Here is a 24,566-nt window from a genome sequence, read left to right as displayed (position 1 = left end):
GAGTATTTCAAAAACTGCTGATCTACTGGGATTTTCACACACAACCATCTCTAGTGTTTACAGAGAATGGTCCAAAAGAGAGAAAATATCCAGTGAGTGGCAGTTGTGTGGACGAAAATGCCTTGTTGATGTCAGAGGTCAGAGGAGAATGGACAGACTGGTCAGAGATGATAGAAAGTCAACAGTAACTCAAATAACTACTCGTTACAGCCAAGGTATGCAGAATACCATCTCTGAACACACAACACGTCGAACCCTGAAGCAGATGAGCTGCAGCAGCAGAAGACCACACCGGGTGCTGCTCCTGTCAGCTAAGAACAGGAAACTGAGGCTACAGTTCACACAGAGCCACCAAAATTGGACAATAGAAGATTGGAAAAACGTTACCTGGTCTGATGAGTCTCCATTTCTGCTGCGACATTCAGATGGTAGGGTCAGAGTTTGGGGTAAAGAACACAAAAGCATGGATCCATCCCGTGTTGTCTCAATGGTTCAGGCTGGTGGTGGTGGTGTAATGATGTGGAAGACATTTTCTTGGCACACTTTGGGCCCCTTAGTACCAATTGATCATTGTTTAAATGTCACAGCCTACCTGAGTGTTGTTGCTGACCATTCCATCCCTTTATGACTACAAGTGAACATATCTTCTGATGGCTACTTCCAGAAGGATAATGCACCATATATCACAAAGATCAGATCATCTCAGACTGGTTTCTTGAACATGACAATGAGTTCACTTTACTCAAATGCTCTCATGTCAATATGGACCAAAATCTCTGAGGAATGTTTACAACACCATTGTTAAATCTATGCCATGAAGAATTAAGGCAGTTCTGAAGGCAAAAGGGGGTCTAACCCAGTACCTACCAAGGTGTTCCTAACAAAGTGGCCAGTGAGTGTATACTGACAAAAGGAAAGGCAATTTGCGCAAGGTAAATGGATTGCTTTTTTATACATTCATATATATTATGGCATTGTATCAAGCAAAATGTAAGCTTAGAAACAAAGTGTCCATTCTATTTGGTCTGTTCATCTGTGTCAATGTCCACATTCTCACTTTGAAGCATGATGAGGAAGATTCTTTACCTGGCGCAGAGAAAACATGATGAGGTTCCCCCCAGACATCAAACCAGCCAGACCAGTATTCCATCACCATCAGCGGCTTCTGTGGCTGCAGCCAAGAACATGTTCAAATCTCTTTTATACTAGAGATGGGAGTATCAATCTGACAGTCCCTTATGAAGCTGAATCATGATTTTACTAAAGTGACTTAGTTCAACTATATATTTGCAGATTTCCATGGTCACCACTTACAGTAAACATATTTTAACCACGTGTAAACAAACAAAGTAACCTAATAAGTTGTATTTAAAGAATATACTGACATTAAAATGCATTTGAAATATAATGTTAAGTGGGTATTATTACCCATTTTACTCTTAGTAATTAAATAATTGAACAAATTTTGTAATTTAAAAGTATTGTATCAGTATCGATATCAATGATACTGGTCTTTAAAAGTATCGGTATCGTATCGAAAACAAAATAAGTGGTACCACTCTACCCTACTTTGGGCTGTCTTTTTGTAGTAGGCTGCATTTATGTAAAGTTTATTTTACAAACAAGTAGGGATGTCCTTGTCTTAACCCATATTTCTTAATCATACTTCATCTTCAGAAAGTACAGTATAAGAGTTGCAGGATATATCGCAGATTTAGTAGATATCCGTGCTAAAAAAATACAGCTGTTGGTATTTTAACACTGTAGTCATTTAACTAAATAAATTGTAAATACGGACAGATTTGAAAACATTCTAAAATTGTTTACTGACCTGCAATTCTGCTAAATGCTGTACATCACCAAACGTCAGTTTCTGTAGGTTCACTGTCTGCAAGACTTTTAAAGGAGATGACAATCAGATATAATCTATGGTAAAAGAACTTTACTTACCTACACTAATGTTCAAAAGTTTGAAATATTAGTATAATATTTCATTTGATATTTCAATTTTTGAAAATGTTTTTTCAAAATTTTAATAATATTTCCCAATATTACTGTTTTATCTGTATTTTGATCAAATGATGCAGCCTTAGCCAGCATAGGATACTTCTTTCTAAAACATTTTTTTTAAAGTAGTGTAAATGCAATTCGATTATTTCCCTTGTATTCATACTGTTGAGTTATCAGATTATTAACAAGCAGTGGAGACACTCCATGAAGGATATATGAATGCTACTGTACCTCCATCTACCCCTCCACAGTTCATCCCGTCATGGTTGTCTGATGTGAGGAGAAGCTCGGAGATTCCCCGGGACAGTAACGCCTGTTGATTATGAGAACAAACTTTGTGAGAACTGGCTCACCATAATGCAGAGTAAATGATTATTTAATTTCATGTCATACCTCTTTGATGAATGACATGTATTGCTCATCCTTTGCATATGAACCATATTCATTCTCTACTTGAACAGCAATAATAGGGCCTCCATTCTTATACTGCAGGGAGAGCAGTGGGGACAAATTCAAGACCAAAACCAACCAAATAAAAAACTCAATTGAAACAAATAACACATATTTGACCTGGAGTGGTGTGACTCTCGGAATGAGTTTATCAAAGTACGAGTTCACAGCACTTGTGAAACCAGAGTAGGTTGTTCTTAATTTCATTTTCTTATCCTGCAGCAGCCAGCTGATTAAAAAAGGTAAGCAAAAAAGAAATATATTTTATTAAAAGAGACTAAAGAAAAGAAACAAATTTACGTTTTCATAACAGGTGAGACACTAACCTTGGTAACCCACCCAAATCCCACTCGGCACATATGTACGGCCCCGGACGCAGAATCACCCAAAGGCCTAATTCCCCTGCGAGACGAATGTATGCCCTTGAAAGATGCAAAGATTTGTTAAAATGGGATGTGATATGAAATGTTTATTCTTGAGGCAAATTTCACTGCAGTTCATACACATTAAACAGTTATGTTCTGAAATATTACTATCATTTAAAAGAACTGTTTGGCTGGTGAAAATACAGCTTTGTTACCAAATTACATACTGTAAAAAAATACAATATTTTTTTTTTTCAATATTTCACAATACTAATGTTTTACTGTATTTTGACCAAATAAATGCATCCTTGGTGAGCAAAGAATATTTATTTTAAAACTGTGAAAAAAAGGTAATTATTTGAAACTTTTGACCATTAGTGTTATTGTGGGGTTTTAAAAACCCAGAAAGAAACACTTATATTGAAGCAAGAATCCACCTTACATACAATTTACAAGTCATATATGAAAGACTGATTTGGTGCAGTAATCCCCCAGAACACAGGCAACACCTCTAGCATCTCTACATCTCTGCATTTACCTATTAATATTTTCCTCGGCTCACATAAAACTCTTCTTCTTATACTATAGTTCAGAAATATCATTAATAAATTACATCTAAATAAATAAACAAACAAAGCAATATCCCTTACTCAAGATCCAGCTCCTCCTGAAAAAGATAAACTCCTCTCTCTGGTTCATGTAGATTCCACGGGACATACCTGACAGACAAAACATGACAAATATGACTCACATTCAAGAAGATTCTGATGGGAAAATAAAAATCTGTTGTGGTCTTACGTGGTGAGAGTATTGAGACCACAGGCCTTGAGTTTGAGCAGCCGGTCTCTCCAGTATGCCCTGGGGACCCGAAAGTAATGGATGGAGCCTCCGAGAATCCGAAATGGGGCTCCATCTAAAGTGAAGTGGGTGGAGTCTGCCCTCAGTCCCTGTCTCTCAGACATTCTCTGAAAGAACAACACTATTAAAAATGACAGAGTATTTGATATGAAATGTTGTATTTATGCTCACACACATGCTAAAAAGAAGTGTGCTCAATTGTAGTGACTGTGCACTTAATAAACATGCAGACAATATGATATTAGTTAAATAAAAGGCAGTTTAAGTGCATAAAGAGAGTGCAAATTTATGACTATATTTAACACAAGTAGACAATTTTAAAAAGTGCACTTTGTAATGACGTCAATTTAAAGTGCCCCTATTATGGATTTTTGAAAATTACTTTTCATGCAGTGTGTAACACAGCTCTAAGTGAATGAAAACAGCCTGCAAAGTTTTAAATCTGAAAGTGCACTGTGTATAAAGATATTGTCTCTAAAAAGAAAGAGTCGACTCTGAATCATTGAAACCAGACGTTTTTTAAAACGAATCCCAAGCCGTTTCATGTTGACGTCAACATGAAACATTAGTATATGTTTCGTGTTGGTCTGAATCAGGCCCGGCGTCACAAGGGGGCAAAAGTAGGCAATGCCCCCTCAGATCTGACTTGTGCCCCCTCTGTTTCATTTTTGTATTCATGGTTAAAAATAAAATGTTCAACCTTTTGAGTTAAATAATAATTTAACCTTATCCCCATGGGATTTAGAATGTTCAGTGTTGTGACTCGTTACTGCCAGATTCAAACGTCTTTCGCGTTGGTTGGCACTGAGCCCGAGACGGACGAGCTCAGCGCTGTCATATCACAACTATGCAGTGTTTTCAACCTAATATTGTTTATTTTAGATTGCATACGTTTAAATAGGCTACACATAAGCACTGGTAAAACAATAGCCTACATTTGGAGTATGTGAAAGCAGCAAAAACTATCTAAAATATTCAAATATAATTTGCCGACGTGTGTTTTTCATATCAGATAAACACAGTGGAAGTATGCTAACTATAAAGTTTACTCTATTGTTATAAAGATTTTTAAATGACCAAACACACTCACTTACACATATTTGAGAATCGGAATATAGGATAGTTGATGACATGGTAAGTAAGTTTGAAAAATCTTACTCTCGGGAGTCAGTTAGAATATTTTTAACTTAAGTGTGAGAGGGTTAATTATTCATAATAAATGACGCTGGCTTATCTTTTGTCGACTGTGTGATCTCCTGATGTGGGTATTAAGTCACATGGAAAATACAGTTGTTTAAATTTAAAGCAAGGGGCGTGGTTTTATCCAACCCCGCGCCATTCGGTGTCCATCGAGCAAATATCTGAACGTGTTCTTATCAGCAATTCAGTTTCAGCTCTGGTTACCTGCAGTTGCATATGGAGTGTTTTAGGGAGCGCTGTATTTAAAAATCTGTCGTTGCAAAAGTGAGATCTCAGTGTGTATTAATCATTGATGGTGTAATAAAGTTAAGCCCCCTTAACAATTTCACATGCCCCCTCAGTCATTTCATCCTGCAGCCGGGCCTGGTCTGAATGAAAATGTCAATTCATTCTTTGCCACTAAGTGCCGCTTTTGAAGCGGTAAAAATATATGTTTCCCCATTAACACTGTACAAAAAGTAGCACTGCTCACAAACACTGCTTTATTAGTCATTACAGACATGATGAACTTAAAATGAGACCAATGGACCAATCATCTCAGATTTGCATCATGCAAAGGAGGAGTTTGGAAAAATTTGATTAAACATTTGGGAGTCGTTGAACAAGTAAGGTAAAAATAAATGCATATTATAAAACAATAAAAGTGTTTTTGACCTTGCATGCATGCCGACCTGTTGTTGGGGACTCGCAAAACCAAAATATGAACCTTTCATTACCCATAATAGGGGCACTTTAAAAATGTATTTTAAAGAACATTATTAACCTCAGGTTTAATCATCTTTTTTAAGACTTTGAAGTACACTTATTTTGATGTGTTAACTAAAATAGCAAAGTATGCGTAAAGTACTTAATTTTAATTTTAACAGTAGTTTTACATTTATTTTAGAAAGTTTCAGTAGGAATGCATATATTTTAGTTATCATAAATGTTTGTCAGTACATTTGGCACTTTAACCACATTTAAAGGACAGTAGAATTATGAAATTACAAATATGTATTTAAATGGGTCAAAAAATATTTAAATTTCAAGGAACTGCATTTAATTTAAACTTACACTATAATGCATTTTTACTTAACTGTAAATTAATTAATTAATTATAAAGCATGGCATTCAGTTAACATTTAAGTGCATTCTTTTAAAGTATTATTTATATAAAAAGTACTTTTTAAAATTATGTTAAAGTGTAATTATTTTTCACAAGGGTTAGCAACAGAACTAAACTTGTTAGAACACTGAGCAAACTGAATCTAATGTATCAAATGGGTCCAATTCAAAATAACATACACTATACATAAAAACCAAGCTGTGTAATTGATATATTAGCAGTATTATTGAGTCTTACCTACAACACTGTTACACTGGCAGTTGTTCAGAGAGGAGCACTAATCGAAGCTGTGCCACTGTACCAGCTGGATCAAGGGAAATCAATGAAGCAAAGTCCAGAATACACTGATACAAAGAGAACAAGGCAGGCTTTGTTTAGAGGAGCAAACAAACATATAGACTGCTGTTGTTGTGGTTTGGGTGGAGGACTAAATATAATCATATTTTCTAGTATATAGGCTACCATATCTTATTATATATGTGATTGTGAATTAAATTTATTTTATTTCTTAAATGTGTTGTTTTTTTACGTTATTTAATTATTTATTCAACTCTTTAAGCAAAATGGCTTTTGCCCCATTGACCACATACTGCCACCCTGTGGTGTAAACCATTCCATACAAAAACACCACTCAACGTTCACAGTTCCAGTTCTTTAACAAACAAAGCAAAAATGGTTTGTTTGCCTAAAAATCATAAATTCCCTTATTTTGACAAAAGCAACATCACGCAAAATTCTCAATTTTATTTCTGGAATGAAAACTGCAAGAAAGCACAATTCGTCACCACTGTAAATCATTCACAACTTCTGTCTGTTCTTCTGCAGGCTACTTGACTTACAGAAACTGTTTCGATTGGTGATCATTTGCTAATGTGGACAGAACAAACTCAAAAAAGCACATAAGAGTCAATAGGAAGGCACGTTCATATAAATATTATCAAAATAGTCCGTAACATGGACACTTCGTGTATCGACTACCCTTGGATTGTCTCGACATGATTTCCTTTATAAGTTACTTTTAAAACAGGACGTCGTCGGGACAGGACATAATGAAAGGCTCAACCCTTTTAAATAACCGTTAACCTTTACATCTTACGTTATATTACTGTACCGTAATAAATAAATCACTCACATTAGCTTATTTTAGTCACTGCTCCAGCGCTGGTTCAGCTCCCAGTCTGTTGTTGAGCGACATCTACTGACACTACAGACGAGACATGCTAGATAATATAAAGATTATAACCTACCTACATAAATTAAAGTTTTGATTCACATTTATATTTCATTCATTTGTTTGATTGTAATTGGTTTGTTTGTTTGTTTTTTTTCACACACAGATAATGGGGATATGCTTAATTGCAGAACTTATAATTTTTATCCTCGCTTCTATTTAAATTGTGAAAGTTTAAGCCTGTCAGTTGATTTTTTAAGCCTGTCAGTACATTTAAACATTGATATTTTTTTTTAGGCCAAATAAGTTTTTAATAATTTTTATGTTAAAGATCAGAATACCTCAATAGGAATTACTGTACAATATTTCCCCATACATTTAGAATTGACTTTACACTTGCATGGAATAAATTGCCTTTGCTATTAATACCCACTTTCCTGCAGAGTATAGCTCTAACCCTAATCAAACACACCTGACCATGCTAATCAAAGCCAATCAATGTCTTTGTGATTAGAAAATCACAGGCAGGAGACTTTCATCAGGGTTGGAGCTAAACTCTGCAGTGCATTGGACCTCCAGGGCAAGATTTGAGGAAAGGGGCTTTTATTGAATGTATTATATTCTAAACGTTAAATATATTTTTAAATACGTTTATAGTAGCCTACATGAAATAACTTCAATTATACAAATCAAAACAGATTTTTGGGGGGTATTTAGGAAATTGTTGCCATATGGCAACAGCTAGTGTACCACAATGGAAAATGGAAAAAAAAGTAGTTCTTCTATTAAATTATGATTTTCTTTTCAACTGAAATGTACATTTCCGTTAGAAACTGGTGCATCCAATCTTAATTTCCATCCAAATAAGCCACAAACACATACAGACACATATACACATACAGACACATATGCACATGCACACACACAAACAAATATACACACATACAGACACATATGCACACACACACATACAGACACATATGCACACACGCACACACAGACACATATGCACACACACAAACACATATAGACATATATGCACACACAATCCCTCCTCGTCTACCTTGCTGGCTGATCTTTAGTAGGTCTCCCTTGCTGCTGACCACTCCCCTCCACAAACACCTCTTCCACTGACCTATAATATGGAAAATGCTTGATTAAAATAAGACTCTCCTAAACAAACTCTTCAGTGGGAGGTAGTTGTAGTCCTATATATTGTCTTATCACCTGCAATTGTAAATGTTTTGATGTCTTGTGAATGTCCATAGTCCACAAATCTGGTCACATCTCCATCCTTAGCTACAGTATAAAGAGGTCTTCAAAGATGGTCTGTTCCTCAGATATATAAAAATAAATAAAAAAGAATAAAGGAGTGGCCAGTGGTTGTGGCAACCACATGTGATGACACCGGGCTGGACTCCACTTCATCCACAGTGAAGGCCGATCTGGGTGGTCCACAGTGTGAAGTTGATGTATTTCCTCAGCGCCCAGCACAGATCTGCTCTAGGCATGACAAAACGGATATTGTTCTCATTTGGAAGGCCAAACAAAGTAGTTTCACTTTCACAATGAAACACACAGCTTCTCCACGAAAAGGTACCGGAGGCAACAGCGAGAATAAAAGTTATGCCTTCTTTCTTTGCTGGACATTTGGGGGGCGTTTTGCAAATCTTCCCACATTGTGATGCAGAGGTGTGGGGGCTTGTTTTAGGGGGTGTGGACAATTCTATACTTTTAAAGAATATCCCTTTGGATTTGAGACTTTGGTCTTTGCAACTTTACATATCATCTTTATGCACCAAGAGCTTGTAACACTCCAAAGAGAAAGAAAAAGTTTAAAAAGCATTATAAGACCTCTTTAAATTTCACTTCTTTTTGCTAAATTTCACTCAGCTCAGTAAATGATGTTTTATTAACAAGGTTCAGGAGGAGCACGATCAGATAATCAATCAGTCTGGCCCAGCTGGAGCTTGTCAGCTAATCACCTTAACAAGCACAATTTGGGTATACATATATAATTTGGGGGGGGGGGGATCTCTGGGTTCTCTGGGTTCTATCTTGAGCTAAGAGCCCTTCCTGTGGACAAAATGCTAAAAATGCTACTAATTGCTCTACCATATTATATGTTAGTGTGAACTCGTGAATGTGTTAGATGTTTAGTGGTAGCTATGAGAGAAACTGCAGTTTGTGTACTGTCTCTGTTTTTGCCTGTTTTCAAGTTTGTTGCCTCAGCATGTTAAGAACTGTTGTTTCCTGTGCAGAATTGTATACCAATGAAGAAAAGGCTGCTCACTTTTGTCTGATTTGCTGTTCAGACTCCTGGACAGCTTTAAAAGGATTAACCTCAAAAAAAAAAAAAAAAAAAAAAAATCGGTTTAATTTATTATTTATGTTTTATTCATTTATTAGGTTATGACCTTTGTGTCATTCCAAACTTGACCTTTTTTTCTGTGTATTGCAAAAGGGGAAGTTTCACAGAATATCAGGACTGTTGCAACATGTAATCTAATCTCAATCTAACAATGACCTCAATTTCTTTCACTTCTTCGTAAAATGTTCTGTTGCTGTAAAAGTGAACTGTATTGGTTGTAATGGGCAGAAGTTGAACTACAGTTTCCGGTGAGACACTGTGACTCCACCTCAACTGAAACAACAGGTCACTCTTGGTGTATCTGGGCTGCTCATGAAAAACTTCTTGAGGTAAACCATTACATTTGTTTTGAATCAGAAATTATTTAATTGTAAATTGTTGCAATTGTCAGGACAGACAACAAATTATGCTTATATCATGTACATTTAAATTTGTTTCTAAAAACACAGCTCAATTCAGATGACTCTCAGAATGTTTGCTGCAGATCTTCTTGTATTCAGCTCTATTCTATCAGGTTGGTACATTTATTTCTTATTTACATATCAAAGTTTGACAACCAGAAAGTTAATTTTATATATTAATTTTAAACACACAAACATACAGTAAATTCATATGAGTGTGTGTGTGTGTATGTGTTATATTTTTTTTAGTTATTATTAAGTCTAATTATAGCACATTTGTATTCCAGGTGCTTGGTGTCAGTCAGTTCTGAAAGTATCGTACCCCAAAACTCTGAACAGCACCAGTGGCTCTTGTCTTCTGATTCCCTGCCTATTCAACATTTCAAAGGAGAAAGAAAGCATTCTTGAGAGTTCGACAGTTACATGGAGACGAGCATCTCTGTGGTTTCTCTATGATACAGTTAATTTCACCAACGCTCACCGTCAGAAGGAACCCGTGGTGAAGGTGCTGGGTGACCTACGAAAGAAGAACTGCACTTCTGTCCTGAGAAACCTCAACAGCCAGCATTCAGATCGCTACTTCTTCAGGATTCAATCTACCACCTTCAACACGACTGAAACAACAGCTGTGAATATAAATGTGTCAGGTAAGACAGAGCAAATGTTTCGATAATAAACCAAGACATTATCAGCACCAATTGTTGTTCATGGCCTCAAAACTTAGAAAAATGTCAAGAGCTATGACAAGGCACAATTGATAAGCTAGATATACAAGTAGGTCTACAAAAATTCAATCAAGGTTTTTTTTGTTTTTTTTACAGTCTCTAGGACCCATTGCTCAATATTAACTTACTTTTTAAAACATTTCTCACAGTTCTCCTAAACAACTTTTAGCTAAACAGTAAATTTCACATTCAGAATTCACTAAAACTACCAAAACACCCATTCTTCAGTCAAATCATTATTATTTAAGACTAGCAAAGCTGTCAGCCAGCAAGCACACTGTATCACTCATTACACAACACTAAGAAGAAGAATTAAACAATCTTCTGTAAAATTTCTCAACAAAATAAGAATAGCAGCTCTTTATCCTCCAGAATTCACTTCAGTCTATATTACATGGTCCATCTTTACATTAGAGTACAAATGTATTCCCATATTGTACCGATATCTATTTACAGAAATGCAATATAATATACATAACTATGTTTTCTGAGGTATATAAAGACCTTACTTAATGAGCCATTATGTTTTTATTATCTTAGATTGAGCAATTTATATCTACAAACACCGCGGGTCCCCTTACATTGAAGTCGCCACTATGTTTTTACAGTAGTCTTAAACGGGCAAATGGCTTTACAGACCGCGTTTCATCATTTTGTTGTTCTTGCGAATAAAACACTGACACAATGATGAACAAGTACATTAACATTAGCAATAACATAGATTTATTAAATAAAGTAAATATAATTCCTTAATTTACATTTGTAAAGAAATCTCAATGCTCTCTGCTTTCTTTACCAATGACATATTTAATTGTGTCAGCCACTTTAACTTCTCTAAAGGGAGGGGTGAGTGAGAAAATCTACACACTGCAGCTTTAACTCTACATTTGTGCAGAATATGTAAAGTGCAGATGCTTACAGTCTGAGGTGTGAGAATTTAGCAGCCTGAGTTGTGTGTTAATGTAACACGTGTGAAACAACTTGTATGTTTGTAAGGTGTTTATTTGTATTTATTTATTTTCATGTGAAATGTAATGTCCACGGGCGTGAGTAAGAAGCCCTGATGGGTCATGGGGATTGTTGATAAGGACAGTTGCGGATGGAAAGAAACGTGAGGTCCTGTGCTGTGAGGTCCTGGTCCTGATGGACCGCAGTCTTCTGGCAGATGGGAGTGCTTCAGAAAGATTGTGTCCAGGGTGAGAAGTGTCAGCCCTAATCTTAACCACCAGCTTCAGGGTCCTGAAAGTGTACAGGTCCTGAAGAGATGGGAGGTTAAATCTGATTACTTTCTCAGCAAAACAGGTGACACGTTGTAGTCGTCATTTCTCCTTGGCAGTGACCGCAGCATACCAGATGATGATGGAGGTGTTGAGAATGGACTCAATGAAGAAAGTGTAGAAGTAAACTGTCATTGTCTTTAACAGGTTAAACTTCAGCTGCCTCAGGAAGTACATCCTCTGCTGTGTTTTATTTTTTAATTCGAGAGCTGATGTTGAACTCCCACTTGAGGTCCTGGGTGATGATGGTGTCCTGGAAGTTTACAGAGTCCTCAGTTTCCCCATCAGAGATGAGCCCACTGAGTGTAGTGTCATCCACAAACTTCAGTAGTTTTACAGACTCGTGACTGGAGGTACAGCTGTTGGTGTACAGGGAGAACAGGAGAAGGAGAAAGAACACAGCCTTGACAGGAGCCAGTACTAATGGTTCAGAGGTCAGAAACATGTTTTCCTATTCTCATATGCTGCTTCCTGTCAGACAGGAAGTCTGTGATCCACCTACAAGTGCAATCAGGCACATTCATCTGGCAGAGCTTGTCCTGTAGCAGAGCTGGTATGATTGTATTGAACGCAGAGCTGAAGTCCACAAACAGGATCCTGGCATAGGTTCCTCAGGAGCCCAGGTGCTGGAGGATAAAGTGGAGGGCCATGTTAACTGCGTCATCTACAGACCTGTTGGCTCTGTAGACAAACTGCAGGGGGTCCAGGAGAAGGTCTGTGATGGATTTGATGCGGGACAACACAAGGCGATCCAAGCACTTCATTAGATGTCAGGGTGACAGATCTGTAGTCATGAAGACCTGTCATCCTGATTTTTTAGGTGGAGGTCTTGAAGCAGTCTGGCACACGGCATATCTCCAATGAGGTGTTAAATATTCAAGCTGAAGGCTGTTGTTACAGGGGTATCAGGACTGCCCCATTGTCTTTCAAAGCAGCAGTAAAACTAATTCAGGTTGTTGACCAGTTGTTGGTCATTAAAGAGTGGGCGGCTTTAGGTTTACAGTTTGTGATCCTTGCGGCTTACACAGAAGAGTGTACACTGCCTGCGTTCAGCTCATATTCTCCAAAATGTTGCTGATGAAAAGAGACACAGAGAAGACGAATTGTTGAATAAAGTCATTATTTTTGATTTCTTCACGTAGGATTCTGGCCACTTCATAATGTTACGGTTGAACCACTGATGGCAAATGAACTATTCTGATTAAGCTTTTCATAATTTTTTGGACCTTGACAGTTTTATTTACTTGGCAGTCTAGAATTTTGGGGTGGAGCATCCTTTTAAGTTCCCTTTAGAAGCATGCGTTCTGCAAGTGAACATCGCTTGATTGTGCCATCCCAAAGAAGCAAAGTCTGTTGCTTGTTTTCTTAAAAAAAAGAAAATTCACTAGCTTTCTAATCTTTTTGTATTCTGTTTTATTTTCATTTATTATTACCAAAGCAAAAAAAAGACCTATAACCCTAGCTTGCTCTATTGTTTTTCTATTCTGTTTTCTTTTTATTTATTATATATATATATATATATATATATATATATATATACTATTTAAAAGCCCTTGCTACATGTACTGCATTTAAGAGTCTTGTTATAGCTCTTGTTTATCATTGCTCTTTTGTTGATTTTGATTGCTTCCATTGTCCTCATTTGTAAGTTGCTTTGGATTAAAGCATCTGCTAAAAGACTAAATGTAAATATAAATGTAAATTAAGAGATTGTGTTAACATGCAAACTGGCCTGTATCCATGAGGGATCCCACATGTAAGAGAGGCAGACGAAGATGAAAATTCCCCCAGGGGAACCGAAAGCTCCTATTGGTTACATAGGTACTACTGTACATACTACAAATCAACCGTTCAAGTTGAACAATAAGGACTTCATGGTCTACAGTGTCAAAGGCTACACTAAACAATCAGTCAGAAATTGACTTATTTCTTTATCTCACGGCTTCTCTTTTTCACACACGCATACATGCGTCATGCACACCGGCACACACACACACACTTATAAAGTCAGTTTCATAATTGTCTAATTTGTATCTGAAAAATAAGACTGATTACAATATTGGTTCACTTTTAGTAAGTCAAACTAGTTCTTAAAGACACAGTATTTTCACAGTGGCTATGTTTATGCAGCTGGCCTTAGTTTAGTAAACTTTTACAAAAGTTAACAGTCATAGGCTATTATTACATTTTAGTGTCTTGGTTTTGATTCAGTTAATATTTTCTAGTTCAAATGTATTCTAATACATGTCACCAATTATTTATTATTATTATTATTTAGTATACTTTGTTTTTATACAGCCAGTTTCACTTATTGAAGACCCTGTCTTTGAACAACACAAAAATGCTAAATTATATTTAAGAATGATTTTAATTATATTTTAATAATTGTCACAAGCATTAACTGTTATGGGGTCAGTTGCAGCATTTGATTTTGTCTATTCAAGAGTTAATTGTTCATTTATTATGTTACAATATGTTAACAAGTTACAGTAGTTTGGGTGAGTAGCTGGAAGATGTAGATCAGGATATTCAAATTTTGGCTTTCCAATGCAAACTGCCTCTGAGAAACTGAAATGCAATGTGTTGCAATCATCACTACTGTCCACTATATTTTTAACTACTGCTGAATCTGTATCTAAAAAGTATAGAAGCTTGTTCTCACCATGGGATAAAAAACATATAATATTGTAATAATACAAAAAAAAAACTTTCTTAAAATTTCTAGTCATTTTGACCAGTACAACTTAAACAATAATTAAAACCTTTAATTTAGGTTTTAATGCAAACATGCAATAAAGTTACTATTAAACATCTGTCACAACTGCTCTTACAGTTTAGAGAATATCAATATTAGGGGTTGAACGACTACTGATTTTTTAAAGTGGACTTTTATGTGATTAAAGTCGAGTCGAAGTCAGCTAGTTGCTGATGACGTCATTGATGAACAAATAAGTCTAGAGCTGTGAAAAACACCTCATGCACAGCTATGGCATATGCCACAACGCTGCATATGTTACGGCAAACCAGGACAGGATGCTGAAATAACAGTAAACACGTTTTAATTGAGGCACAAGCAGAGGAGCAGGTAGTGCACTGTGAGGTGATGGTGCTGGAGGTAGTGGTGATGATGGGATCCGTTGGTGGAGAACTCAAGACACTGGAGGTAGTGGACACACACACACACGCACAATGGAGACTTGGAGACACTGGAGATCGCTGGAGAGGGGTAAGTAGAGAGATAGTGTAGTCCTTAGAGTAAGCATGCATCTTAGACCTTGTTGCAAACGAGACCGGACACTGACTGGGTGCATATGTGTGGTATTTATGTGAATTGGTGATTGCAGGTGGATGAGGAGCAGGTGGGAGTGATTTGTACTCAGGTGAGGGAGTGCACTGTGATTGGTTGGTGATGGAACTTGGCATGTCTGTTACAGTATCGGTACTCAGGTGACGGGTGGAGTTTGAAGGTGACGGGATTGATCTGCTCGGTGATGGTGAACGGGCCAATGAACCTGGGACTTAGCTTGTGGCATGGTAGGCGCAGGCGGATGTCACGGGTTGACAGCCAGATCTTTTGTCCAGGTTGGTATGCAGGAGCGTCAGAGCGGCGAAGGTCGGCTGTCATCCTGCCCCTACGTAGGGCCCGTTGCAGTTGGTGGTGGGCCACGTCCCAGACCCTCTCGCGCTCTCGGAATCAGTAGTCAATTGATGGGATGTCCGAGGGCTCTCCTGACCAAGGGAAGAGCGGTGGTTGGTAGCCAAGCACGCACTGGATTGGAGTGTGTCCGGTGGTAGGCTGTCGTAGGGAGTTCTGTGCGTGAAAGCCTCTTTGAGAGAGTTGAAGGCCTCCGTGGCAGCAGGGGTCCAGGACAGAGACTTGGGCTTATTACGGAGGAGACTGGTGAGTGGGTTGGTGATGGAGCTGTAGTTCTGGATGAAACACCGGTAGAAATTAGCAAAGCCGAGGAATCGTTGGAGTTCTTTGATGGTGGTAGGAGTGGGCCAGTTCCTGACAGTGCCCACCTTCCCCTTGTCCATCCGGATGCCCCTGCTGTCATTGTTTACCCAAGGAACTGCACTGGGCTGATGGAAGGAGCATTTCTTGGCCTTGAGGTATAGGTGGAAGGCCCTCAGGCATTGCAGGACCACCGCAACGTTGCAATGATGTTCCGCTAAGCTCCGCGAGTAAATGAGGATGTCATCAATGTAGACGAGGACGAACTTGTGGAGGAAGTCCAGGAGCAGCTCATGAAAGAAATCCTGGAATACGGAGGGGGCGTTGACTAGTCCATACGGCATCACCAGGTATTCATAGTATCCAGTAGGGGTGATAAAAGCTATCTTCCACTCGTCCCCCTCACGTATCCTGATGAGGTTGTAAGTGCTGCGGAGGTCCAACTCGGCAAATGCAGTGGCACCACGTAGATGTTCCATGGCAGCTGGGACGAGAGGAAGAGTATAGCAGAATTTTACAGTGATGTTGTTGAGGGCATGGTATTCAATGCAGGGCCGCAAGCCTCCATCCTTCTTGTCCACGAAGAAAAGGCTTGAGGCAGCAGGGGAGGTAGATGGACGGATGTAGCCTTGCACCAGAGCCTCCTTGATGTAGTCCTCCATGGCCATCTCTTCTGGGATGGAAAGGGTGTAGATCCTTCCTTTAGGCACTGACACACCCGGATGCAGATCGATGGCATAATCCCATGGCCGGTGTGGAGCCAGCTTGGAGGCCCGTTTGGGGCAGAATACATCACTGAAGGGGGCGTAACAGGTTGAAATGGTAATGGATTGCTTTTCTACAGGGCTCTCGATGGATGTGGTACAGACGGGTAGAGGTTCTGGGGAGAATTTGGCTGGAACAGGGAATCCAGTAATACAGTCCTGGAAACAGGATTCGCCCAACTCCAGGACTTTGCCCGTCTTCCGCGAGCTGACTGGGTTATGCTGCTCCAACCACGGGCGCCCTAGGATGACATCAGTAGTGGATTCCTTCAGAACCAGCAGATGGATCTCCTCCTTATGAAGTAGCTTGGTTTGGAGGGTTATTGGACCAACACTGTGACGAATACATCTTCGACTCACTGGTTTACCTGTTATTTTATGGACCTGGTAGGCTGACGGCATTGCCGTGGTAATGAGTTTGAGCTGACAGCAGAGGTCACCGGAAATGAAGTTGCCGGTTGACCCAGAATCGAGGAGGGCGGAAACTGGAAGAGATTTGTCAGCGGCAGTAAGTATCAATATAGAGGTGAGTGGTTTAATTTGATACTTCGAAGGGAGAATGGCACTCACCATGCGACAAGGAGGACGGACGGGGCATACAGAGTTGATATGCCCTGGAGATGCACAGTAGAGGCAGAGATTCTGGGCCAGCTGTTTTTGCCGTTCAGCAGCAGTGAGTCGATGATCATCGACTCGCTAGCTGGTTCTGGGGAGCTGACTGTCTCATTGAGACATCAGAAAGGCCACTTTCGATTGTTCAGTGGGGTACAAGTGCGGTTGCATCTCCAGGACCAGTGAGCATTGGAGCAGGAATCCGCTGCAATCCTCTGCCGAACCAGAGAAGGGCGCCGGCTTGGCCATGGGAATGGCATGCACAGCTGGTGAGGAAGTGGTGGTGTTGTCAGCGGAAGTGCTCGCAGGTGATGGGGATGCCGGAGGAGTGGTGAAGGTGCGATGCAAAGCGTCAACCAGGTCCTGGAAGGGGTCTGTGAGGCTCATGCTTGTGCCGATCGGTCTTGGTCCGGTCTTCTGTTACGGCAAACCAGGACAAGATGCTGAAATAACAGTAAATACTTTTTTATTGAGGCACAGGCAAAGGATCTTTTGTTTAAACATTGAACAAAAGGTTAGGGCTATTTACTCTATCTCTAACCTTGAGGGACCTGGTGCTGGCTCTACACCTGGTTCTGGATTTAGAGGTGGCATCATGCACTGATCTATGATTGCTGCACTTGCTGTTTTGGTTGTTCTGCTTTTCACTTGTGCTGCTCTCTAGTTCCGCCGCTTGGCTCTCCTTTCTCTGTCATTTAGTTCACTAACTGACTGCTTTTTCCCGTGTCACTGTCCTTTCTCCATTTTGCCCTCTCTTTTCCTAAATATGCTTCTCTTCTCTCAGGATCAGCATCTCTACGTTGTCTGTATCTGCGCTGTTTCTCAGATGCAGAAAGAGGCATCCTAACAAAATCAAATAAAAATACATAAAACAGCAACCTTGTTAATTTATTGACTTCTCATAGTAAAAATAATAATGACTTTTGGTTTATAAAGCACATTTATAAAACCCAATGCACCTGTGTTAAAATGCTCAGTCATCCAGGTCATAGTTATCCAAGAAGGGTTGGCTCAGGGGTGACAACCCCACAGAGGTTAAATACCTGGCACTCCACATCAGTCATTTAGAACTGAAGAAACCCCTTGGATGAGAGGAAATATCTTCAAATATGGAGGTACCAAGTCCAGTTGCCCTTGATTCAACCCTTCTTGGGTATACAACATGGGTAAGACACACAAAAACATACTTGCATCAACCCTGTTACCATTCCAGGCGGTAACAGGATTGACAAGGGTTGACGAAAAAGGTTATTGGCGGCCATTACTAACCATGAGCAATAGGTAATGACACCATATTACGTGCCTTAATGAGAGGCTTAAATGTTGTTATATATGTATATTTTTAAATATGTACTAATAACTTTTTATCGTATGCTTTTCTGGTAACAGGGCTGACACAATGAGCGTGTCCCTGTCTTACAGACATAACATAAACTCAAAGAAAATTCATTAAAAAGAAGAGAACACTTACTTGTCTTCTACCATCAACTTCATGACAGGCATATGATGTCACTTCCTGGACCTGATGCAACTTTTGGAACAGTCCATTATCTTTAAAGAGGTGTTTTCATAAAAAGTAACAGGGTTGATGAGACCCTAGTGACCCGACTAAATTATTATTTTTTTTTTTTCTTGACACATTAAGAATAAAATACATTCATGACTACTGAACTGACACTTAAGGCTTTATACAAGTATATGTTTTTTTTGTTCTTTTTTTGTATATGTTTTTTTTTTTTAGAACAGTTTGCTTTTTTGACCTCGATAGCAAGTAAAAGTAGAAAAATCATACTGAGGGACAGGCCATTTTCAACATTTCTGCAAGATGCTTTGCACAAAAATGTGATTAAAATCCTTTAAAAACAAAAGAAACAGAAATGTATTTATTCTTATATTATGAGACGTATTATGGAAAGTAAATTATAATTCTTTTTTTTTTATGGTTTATTAAGATTTACAGAGCTTTTCTTATGAGGGACACAAAATGGCATGTTTTCGTATAATGACCCATATAAGCTTGAACTTTTCACTTTTTAAGCTATTTTATTCTAGCTATTTTAACAGTTCGGAAATGGTGCGTAAATGTGGAAGTCCTTCAAAGATTTATCTTTGATTAGGACCGGCGACTAGTCAACGTCAAGCTTGGAAATAATATTTCTATGAATGAATACCATTACATTCTCCTTTCAAATAGATTCCTTGGCTGAGCCGGATGTAACTGTGCCAGTGCTTAGGGAGGGTGAGGAGGTGAATCTGACCTGCACTGCTCCAGCTCCCTGTCCCAGTCAGCCTCCAAATGTAAACTGGGCTCCTGCATTAGGTGGTGATGTAACACAGAGGACACAGATGAACGCTGATGGGACTCGGAATGTTTCTGCCATCTTGAAATTCATCCCGTCGTTCCACCATCATGAGCTGAAAGTGAACTGTGTTTCCATTCATCCTCTACACAGAGATGACAGACCCCTGCTCAGCCACAAGACCGTCATCCTCAGTGTGGAGTGTGAGATTTTAACCCAACAAAGTTTGTAGCTTTTTTTTGTTTTGTTTGAAATTACACACTCTCTTTCATTTTTTGCCCACAGATCCACCAAAGAAAACATGGATCTCTGTCTCAGGCTCGGTCTGGCTTGGTAATAATGTGACCCTCACCTGTCAAAGTAATGCCAACCCTCCTGCGATCCACAGGTGGTTCCTGAAGAGAGCAGGTGTAGAAGAAGAACTGAACGTCTCACATGTGTTTTCCTTCACTGCGGCACAAAATAACACTGGGGAATACATTTGTGAGGCACATAATCGATACGGTGCAATGAACTCCACAAACCAGCAGATCACTGTCCCAGGTCAGTCTGAGCTTGAGACTGAAGAGTTTCATCAGTTACACTTCACTTTGGCCCATGTCTCAAATTAGAACACTTTTTCAACAAGTTTAGATTTCTTAACAGTTAGTTTCTTGTTCACACCAAATTTGAATCTTTTAGGTTTTTGTTGTTGTTGATTACATTCATTATGACCCATTCCTCAATATTTAAGTTACATTTTATAAACTTTTTAACAGTAACAGTAACAACTTTTAATGCTGTGTCTTTGTTTTTGCAGGCATAACCTTCACTGCTTTCCTCTCACTTTTGGCCTTTTTATTGTTGCTTATATTTGCACTTCTTATTATTATGTTTTACAGAAGGTAGGATCTTGCTACATTTTTTAATTTAAATATTTTATACATTATTTGAGATAAAGTTTTCTTGTCTTGGTTTATGCAGGTATAAAGAACCAATCAAAAGTGTAAGTATGTTTTTCTGCCATATTATTTTCATGAAATGTGTGTGTGTGTGTGTGTGTGTGTGTGTACAGTTGCATGTCAATAAATAAGAATGTTGTGGAAAAGTTCATTTATTTCAGTAATTCAACTCAAATTGTGAAATTTATGTATTAAATAAATTCAATGTACACATATTGAAGTAGTTTAAGTCTTTTGTTCTTTTAATTGTCATGATTCTGGCTCACATTAAAAAAAAAAAAGTCAACAAATTAGAATGTGGTGACACGCCAATCAACTGAAAACACCAGCAAAGGTTTCCTGAGGCTTCAAAATGGTCTCAGTTTGGTTCATTAGGCTATACAATCATGGGGAAGACTCCTGATCTGACCAGAAGACAATCATTGACACCCTTCACAAGGAGGGTAAGCCACAAACATTCATTGCCAAAGAAACTGGCTGTTCACAGAGTGCTGTATCCAAGCATGTTAACAGAAAGTTGAGTGGAAGGGAACCTGTGAAAGAAAAAGATGCACAACGAACAGAAAGAACTGCAGCCTTGTGAGGATTGTCAAGGAAAATGTATTCAAGAATTTGAGTGAACTTCACAAGTAATAGACTGAGAATGTAGTCAAGGCATACAGACGTGTTAAGGAATTTGGCTACAGTTGTGGTATTCCTCTTGTTAAGCCACTCCTGAACCACAGACAACGTCAGAGGTGTCTTACCTGGGCTAAGGAGAAGAAGAACTGGACTGTTGCCCAGTGGTCCAAAATCCTCTTTTCAGATGAGAGCAAGATTTGTATTTCATTTGGAAACCAAGGGTCAGGTGGAAGGGTGGAGAAGCTCATAGCCCAAGTAGCTTGAAGTCCAGTGTTATGTTTCCACAGTCTGTGATGATTTGGGGTGCCATGTCATCTGCTGGTGTTGGTCCATTGTGTTTTTTGAAAACCAAAGTCACTGCACCCGTTTACCAAGAAATGTTGAAGGACTTCATGCTTCCTTCAGCTGACCAGGTTTTTGAAGATGCTGATTTCATTTTCCACCAGGATTTGGCACCTGCCCACATTGCCACAAAGCACCAAAAGTTGGTTGAATGACCATGGTGTTGGTGTGCTTGACTGGCCAGAAAACTCACCAGACCTGAACCCCAGAGAGAATTTTTGGGCTATTGTCAAGAGGAAGATGAGAAACAAGAGACCAAAAAAATGCAGATGAGCTGAAGGTCACTGTCAGAGAAACCTGGGCTTCCACACCACCTCAGCAGTGCCACAAACTGATCATCTCCATGCCACGCCGAATTGAGGCAGTAATTTAAGCAAAAGGAGCCCCTACCCAGTATCGAGTACATGTATAGTACATTAACATACTTTCCAGAAGGCCAACAATTTACTAAAAATGTTTTTTATTGTCTTTGTTGAGATGAATTGGTGGGTTTTTGTTAAATGTGAACCAGAATCATCAGAATTAAATGAACCAAAGATTTAAACTACTTCAGTCTGTGTGCATTGAATTTAATACATGAGTTTCACAGTTTGAGTTGTATTACTGAAATGAACTTTTCCATGACATTCTAATTTATTGAGATACACCTGTATATATTATTCAAATTATTTGATTAAAAAAAGGGTTTCATTTCTGTTTGTATTGTGCCTGTTGTGAGATAAGTAAGAGAAGAGTAAGTTCACAGCTCATTAATCAATGCATTTCAGGTAACAAGCCAAGATCAGGACATTTATGCCAATGTGTCTGCAATTGCAGTGAAAAGCCAGCAGCTTCAGTCAAAGCCTGAGAATACCTGCATCATTAACCCTGTATACACATTCAAACAGGATCTCCCCGATGAAAGCATCTACGCAAACTATTGAAGTGAAAATTAGCATGTTTTAAACACCCGTTTGTGCATTACCAATGAACAATTAGTCTTGATCATTTTAATCAGTTTTAACATATGTACACTTCCCAAAAAGTATGATGTTCAGAACCATATTCTTGCCACTTCCTCTCTCTTTACAAAGAATGGAAATTCTCCAATACTACCTGTACAACAACAACTACATTTTTCTCTATTTTTTTATTTTTATGTGAGAAAAATCCCCTCAAATAATTAAAAAATGGGTACTTTTTGCATTCATAATGCATTAATACTGTAAGTACTATAGTACAGTGTAAGATTGGAAATGATCAAAAACTTCTGCTTTCCTGTCTCAAACCTATCTTCTGTAACAAAAGAATCATTTAGAATTTCTAAATGCACAGAAGTGTTGATTGTTGATTTGATCTAGGACGGTAAGCCAACATGTGACATCGGGGGGTCTGTTAATTGTCACACCGGTTAAAGCTTTGCTATGCTGATCAGTCAGTTTCATGTCCACTTTTGGGTTTTAGTCACATGGAACGGATAAAAGAAGATTGTAACAGTTTATTTTCTTGTCTAGCGATCTCTCTTCGCTGGGGCTCTGCTCTCTCCCTTTCTCTTCCTCTCTCTCTGGTTTCACATATATGCTGTGTACATTAACTTAAAATGTTTTATCATCCTTAATCTATTTTGTAATCAATTCAAGTTTAAAGTGATGAATTTGAACTCTTCATCACAGTGATAGTTTCAAGTACATGCAGGTGTGCTTGTGCTATCTTAGCTATCTATGAAATATGTATAATGTAATGTAATGTACAACACACACCCAAAGCAGTGGGCAGACATGCTGCGGCACCTGGGGAGCAGTGCCTTGCTCAAGGGCACCTCAGTCATGTTATTGCCAGCCTGTGGCTCGAACCCACAACCTTAGGAGTCAAACTCTCTAACCAATAGGCCACTACTTCCCAAGTATATTTGTACACACACTGTACCATCTCTTATCCCATTTATATCTACATGTTATGAAGTTTCTTGCTGGATATAAAATTAAATACAATATGATAAGTAAATATATTGCTACATATTTTTATATTAACATTATTTTATTCTGTATATTTTCAATATATACCGTTAAATTATTTAATATATTGATTAGGAAATACATTTTCTGTGTAAGGGCTACGATTGGCATTTTGTCTCTTCAAAAAGGTTTTTTAAGTCTTCAAAAAAAAAAAATTCTCCCAAGAGGCATCACGAGAGGACAAAAGGAAGGCTAGCGTCATCGTGCAGTACCAGCCTCTGCCACCAGGTGCCATCAATAAGCATGAAATCAAATGATTGCTCTGCTTTCTCTTTTGATTTGAGTAACATTTAAAAGCAGGTTTTGCACATCGTAAATTTATGTTACATATTTTTCACCGTAGAAGACAACATTATGGATAGAAGAAGCAGGGGTTTGAAGTTATAAATTATGTGGTCAAAATGGGCCTAAAATGCAAAACAATAAACCTGATTAGGGAAAATCAAGATCTATTTCCAAAAGCATAAACATAACTTGAAAGTTTGTAATTACTTTATACTCAGTCCATGAAAATGTAAAATACAGTTTTAATTAATAATTGTTCTTTTTATTGTGTATTTATTTTATTTTCATTAAATATATTGCTATTTTTAATGCTTTTTTGGTAAAGTCTGTTTACTAATTGCAATATTTACTATTTATTTTTCAAAGTGTGATTTTTGGTCAATTTTGAATATTAATAAACTGGGGTACATCTGATCCTCAAACATCATTGTAATTATTCATTATGATATTAATATATGGAAACCACAACAATTAAAAAAATAAAACATAGAGAAATATATTGTCCCTGTTTTTTAATTGGTAAATGATCACAAGTGAGATGTTTGACCAATAAACTAAGAAATGTCCCTGGTTTTGTTTTCAGAAATTTAGTCTACAGGCATCACCAGCGTGCAACATTTTAAATGCTTCAAAACCCCTGATAAACATTTTTATTAAATAAAATAGAATAAAAGAACTTAAGAAAACCAGCCTAAGCTGGATGGCTGGTCTTAGCTGGTCAGGCTGGGAGACCAGGCACTTCCAGCTTAAACCAGCTTAAACCAAACTTTCGGCTTTAGCCTCTATCTCACTTACAAATTTTTTGCATGCAACGTTTAA

The 24,566-nt window shown here is 38.2% G+C and overlaps 2 protein-coding genes across 2 annotated transcripts; one reads left to right on the top strand and one right to left on the bottom strand.

Annotated features, from left to right (window-relative positions):
• Positions 1–1,057: 1,057 nt before the first annotated feature.
• Positions 1,058–7,193, bottom strand: LOC113073207 (beta-galactosidase-1-like protein 2; the record flags this gene model as incomplete). The annotated part of the gene is made up of 10 exons (XM_026246089.1): positions 7,121–7,193; positions 6,226–6,332; positions 3,624–3,790; positions 3,476–3,544; positions 2,787–2,882; positions 2,581–2,689; positions 2,404–2,496; positions 2,242–2,323; positions 1,832–1,896; positions 1,058–1,171 (listed from the first exon to the last, which is right to left on the bottom strand). Coding segments are annotated over exons 3-10 (792 nt in total), but the record flags the coding sequence as incomplete, so codon positions are not given.
• A 2,430-nt stretch (positions 7,194–9,623) lies between these two features.
• Positions 9,624–23,429, top strand: LOC113073211 (sialic acid-binding Ig-like lectin 13). Its single transcript, XM_026246093.1, has 8 exons — positions 9,624–9,859; positions 9,980–10,044; positions 10,219–10,578; positions 19,459–19,767; positions 19,850–20,107; positions 20,364–20,448; positions 20,528–20,549; positions 22,236–23,429. The coding sequence occupies exons 1-8, from the start codon at positions 9,843–9,845 to the stop codon at positions 22,389–22,391; spliced, it is 1,272 nt and encodes a 423-aa protein (XP_026101878.1). The 5' UTR covers positions 9,624–9,842; the 3' UTR covers positions 22,392–23,429.
• The last annotated feature ends 1,137 nt before the right edge of the window (positions 23,430–24,566 follow it).

Source organism: Carassius auratus, unplaced genomic scaffold (assembly GCF_003368295.1).
Source record: "Carassius auratus strain Wakin unplaced genomic scaffold, ASM336829v1 scaf_tig00011616, whole genome shotgun sequence".
Taxonomy (NCBI): Eukaryota; Metazoa; Chordata; class Actinopteri; order Cypriniformes; family Cyprinidae; genus Carassius; species Carassius auratus.
The sequence above is the reverse complement of the archived record's forward strand: the minus strand, read 5'-3'. Positions and strand labels throughout refer to the sequence as shown.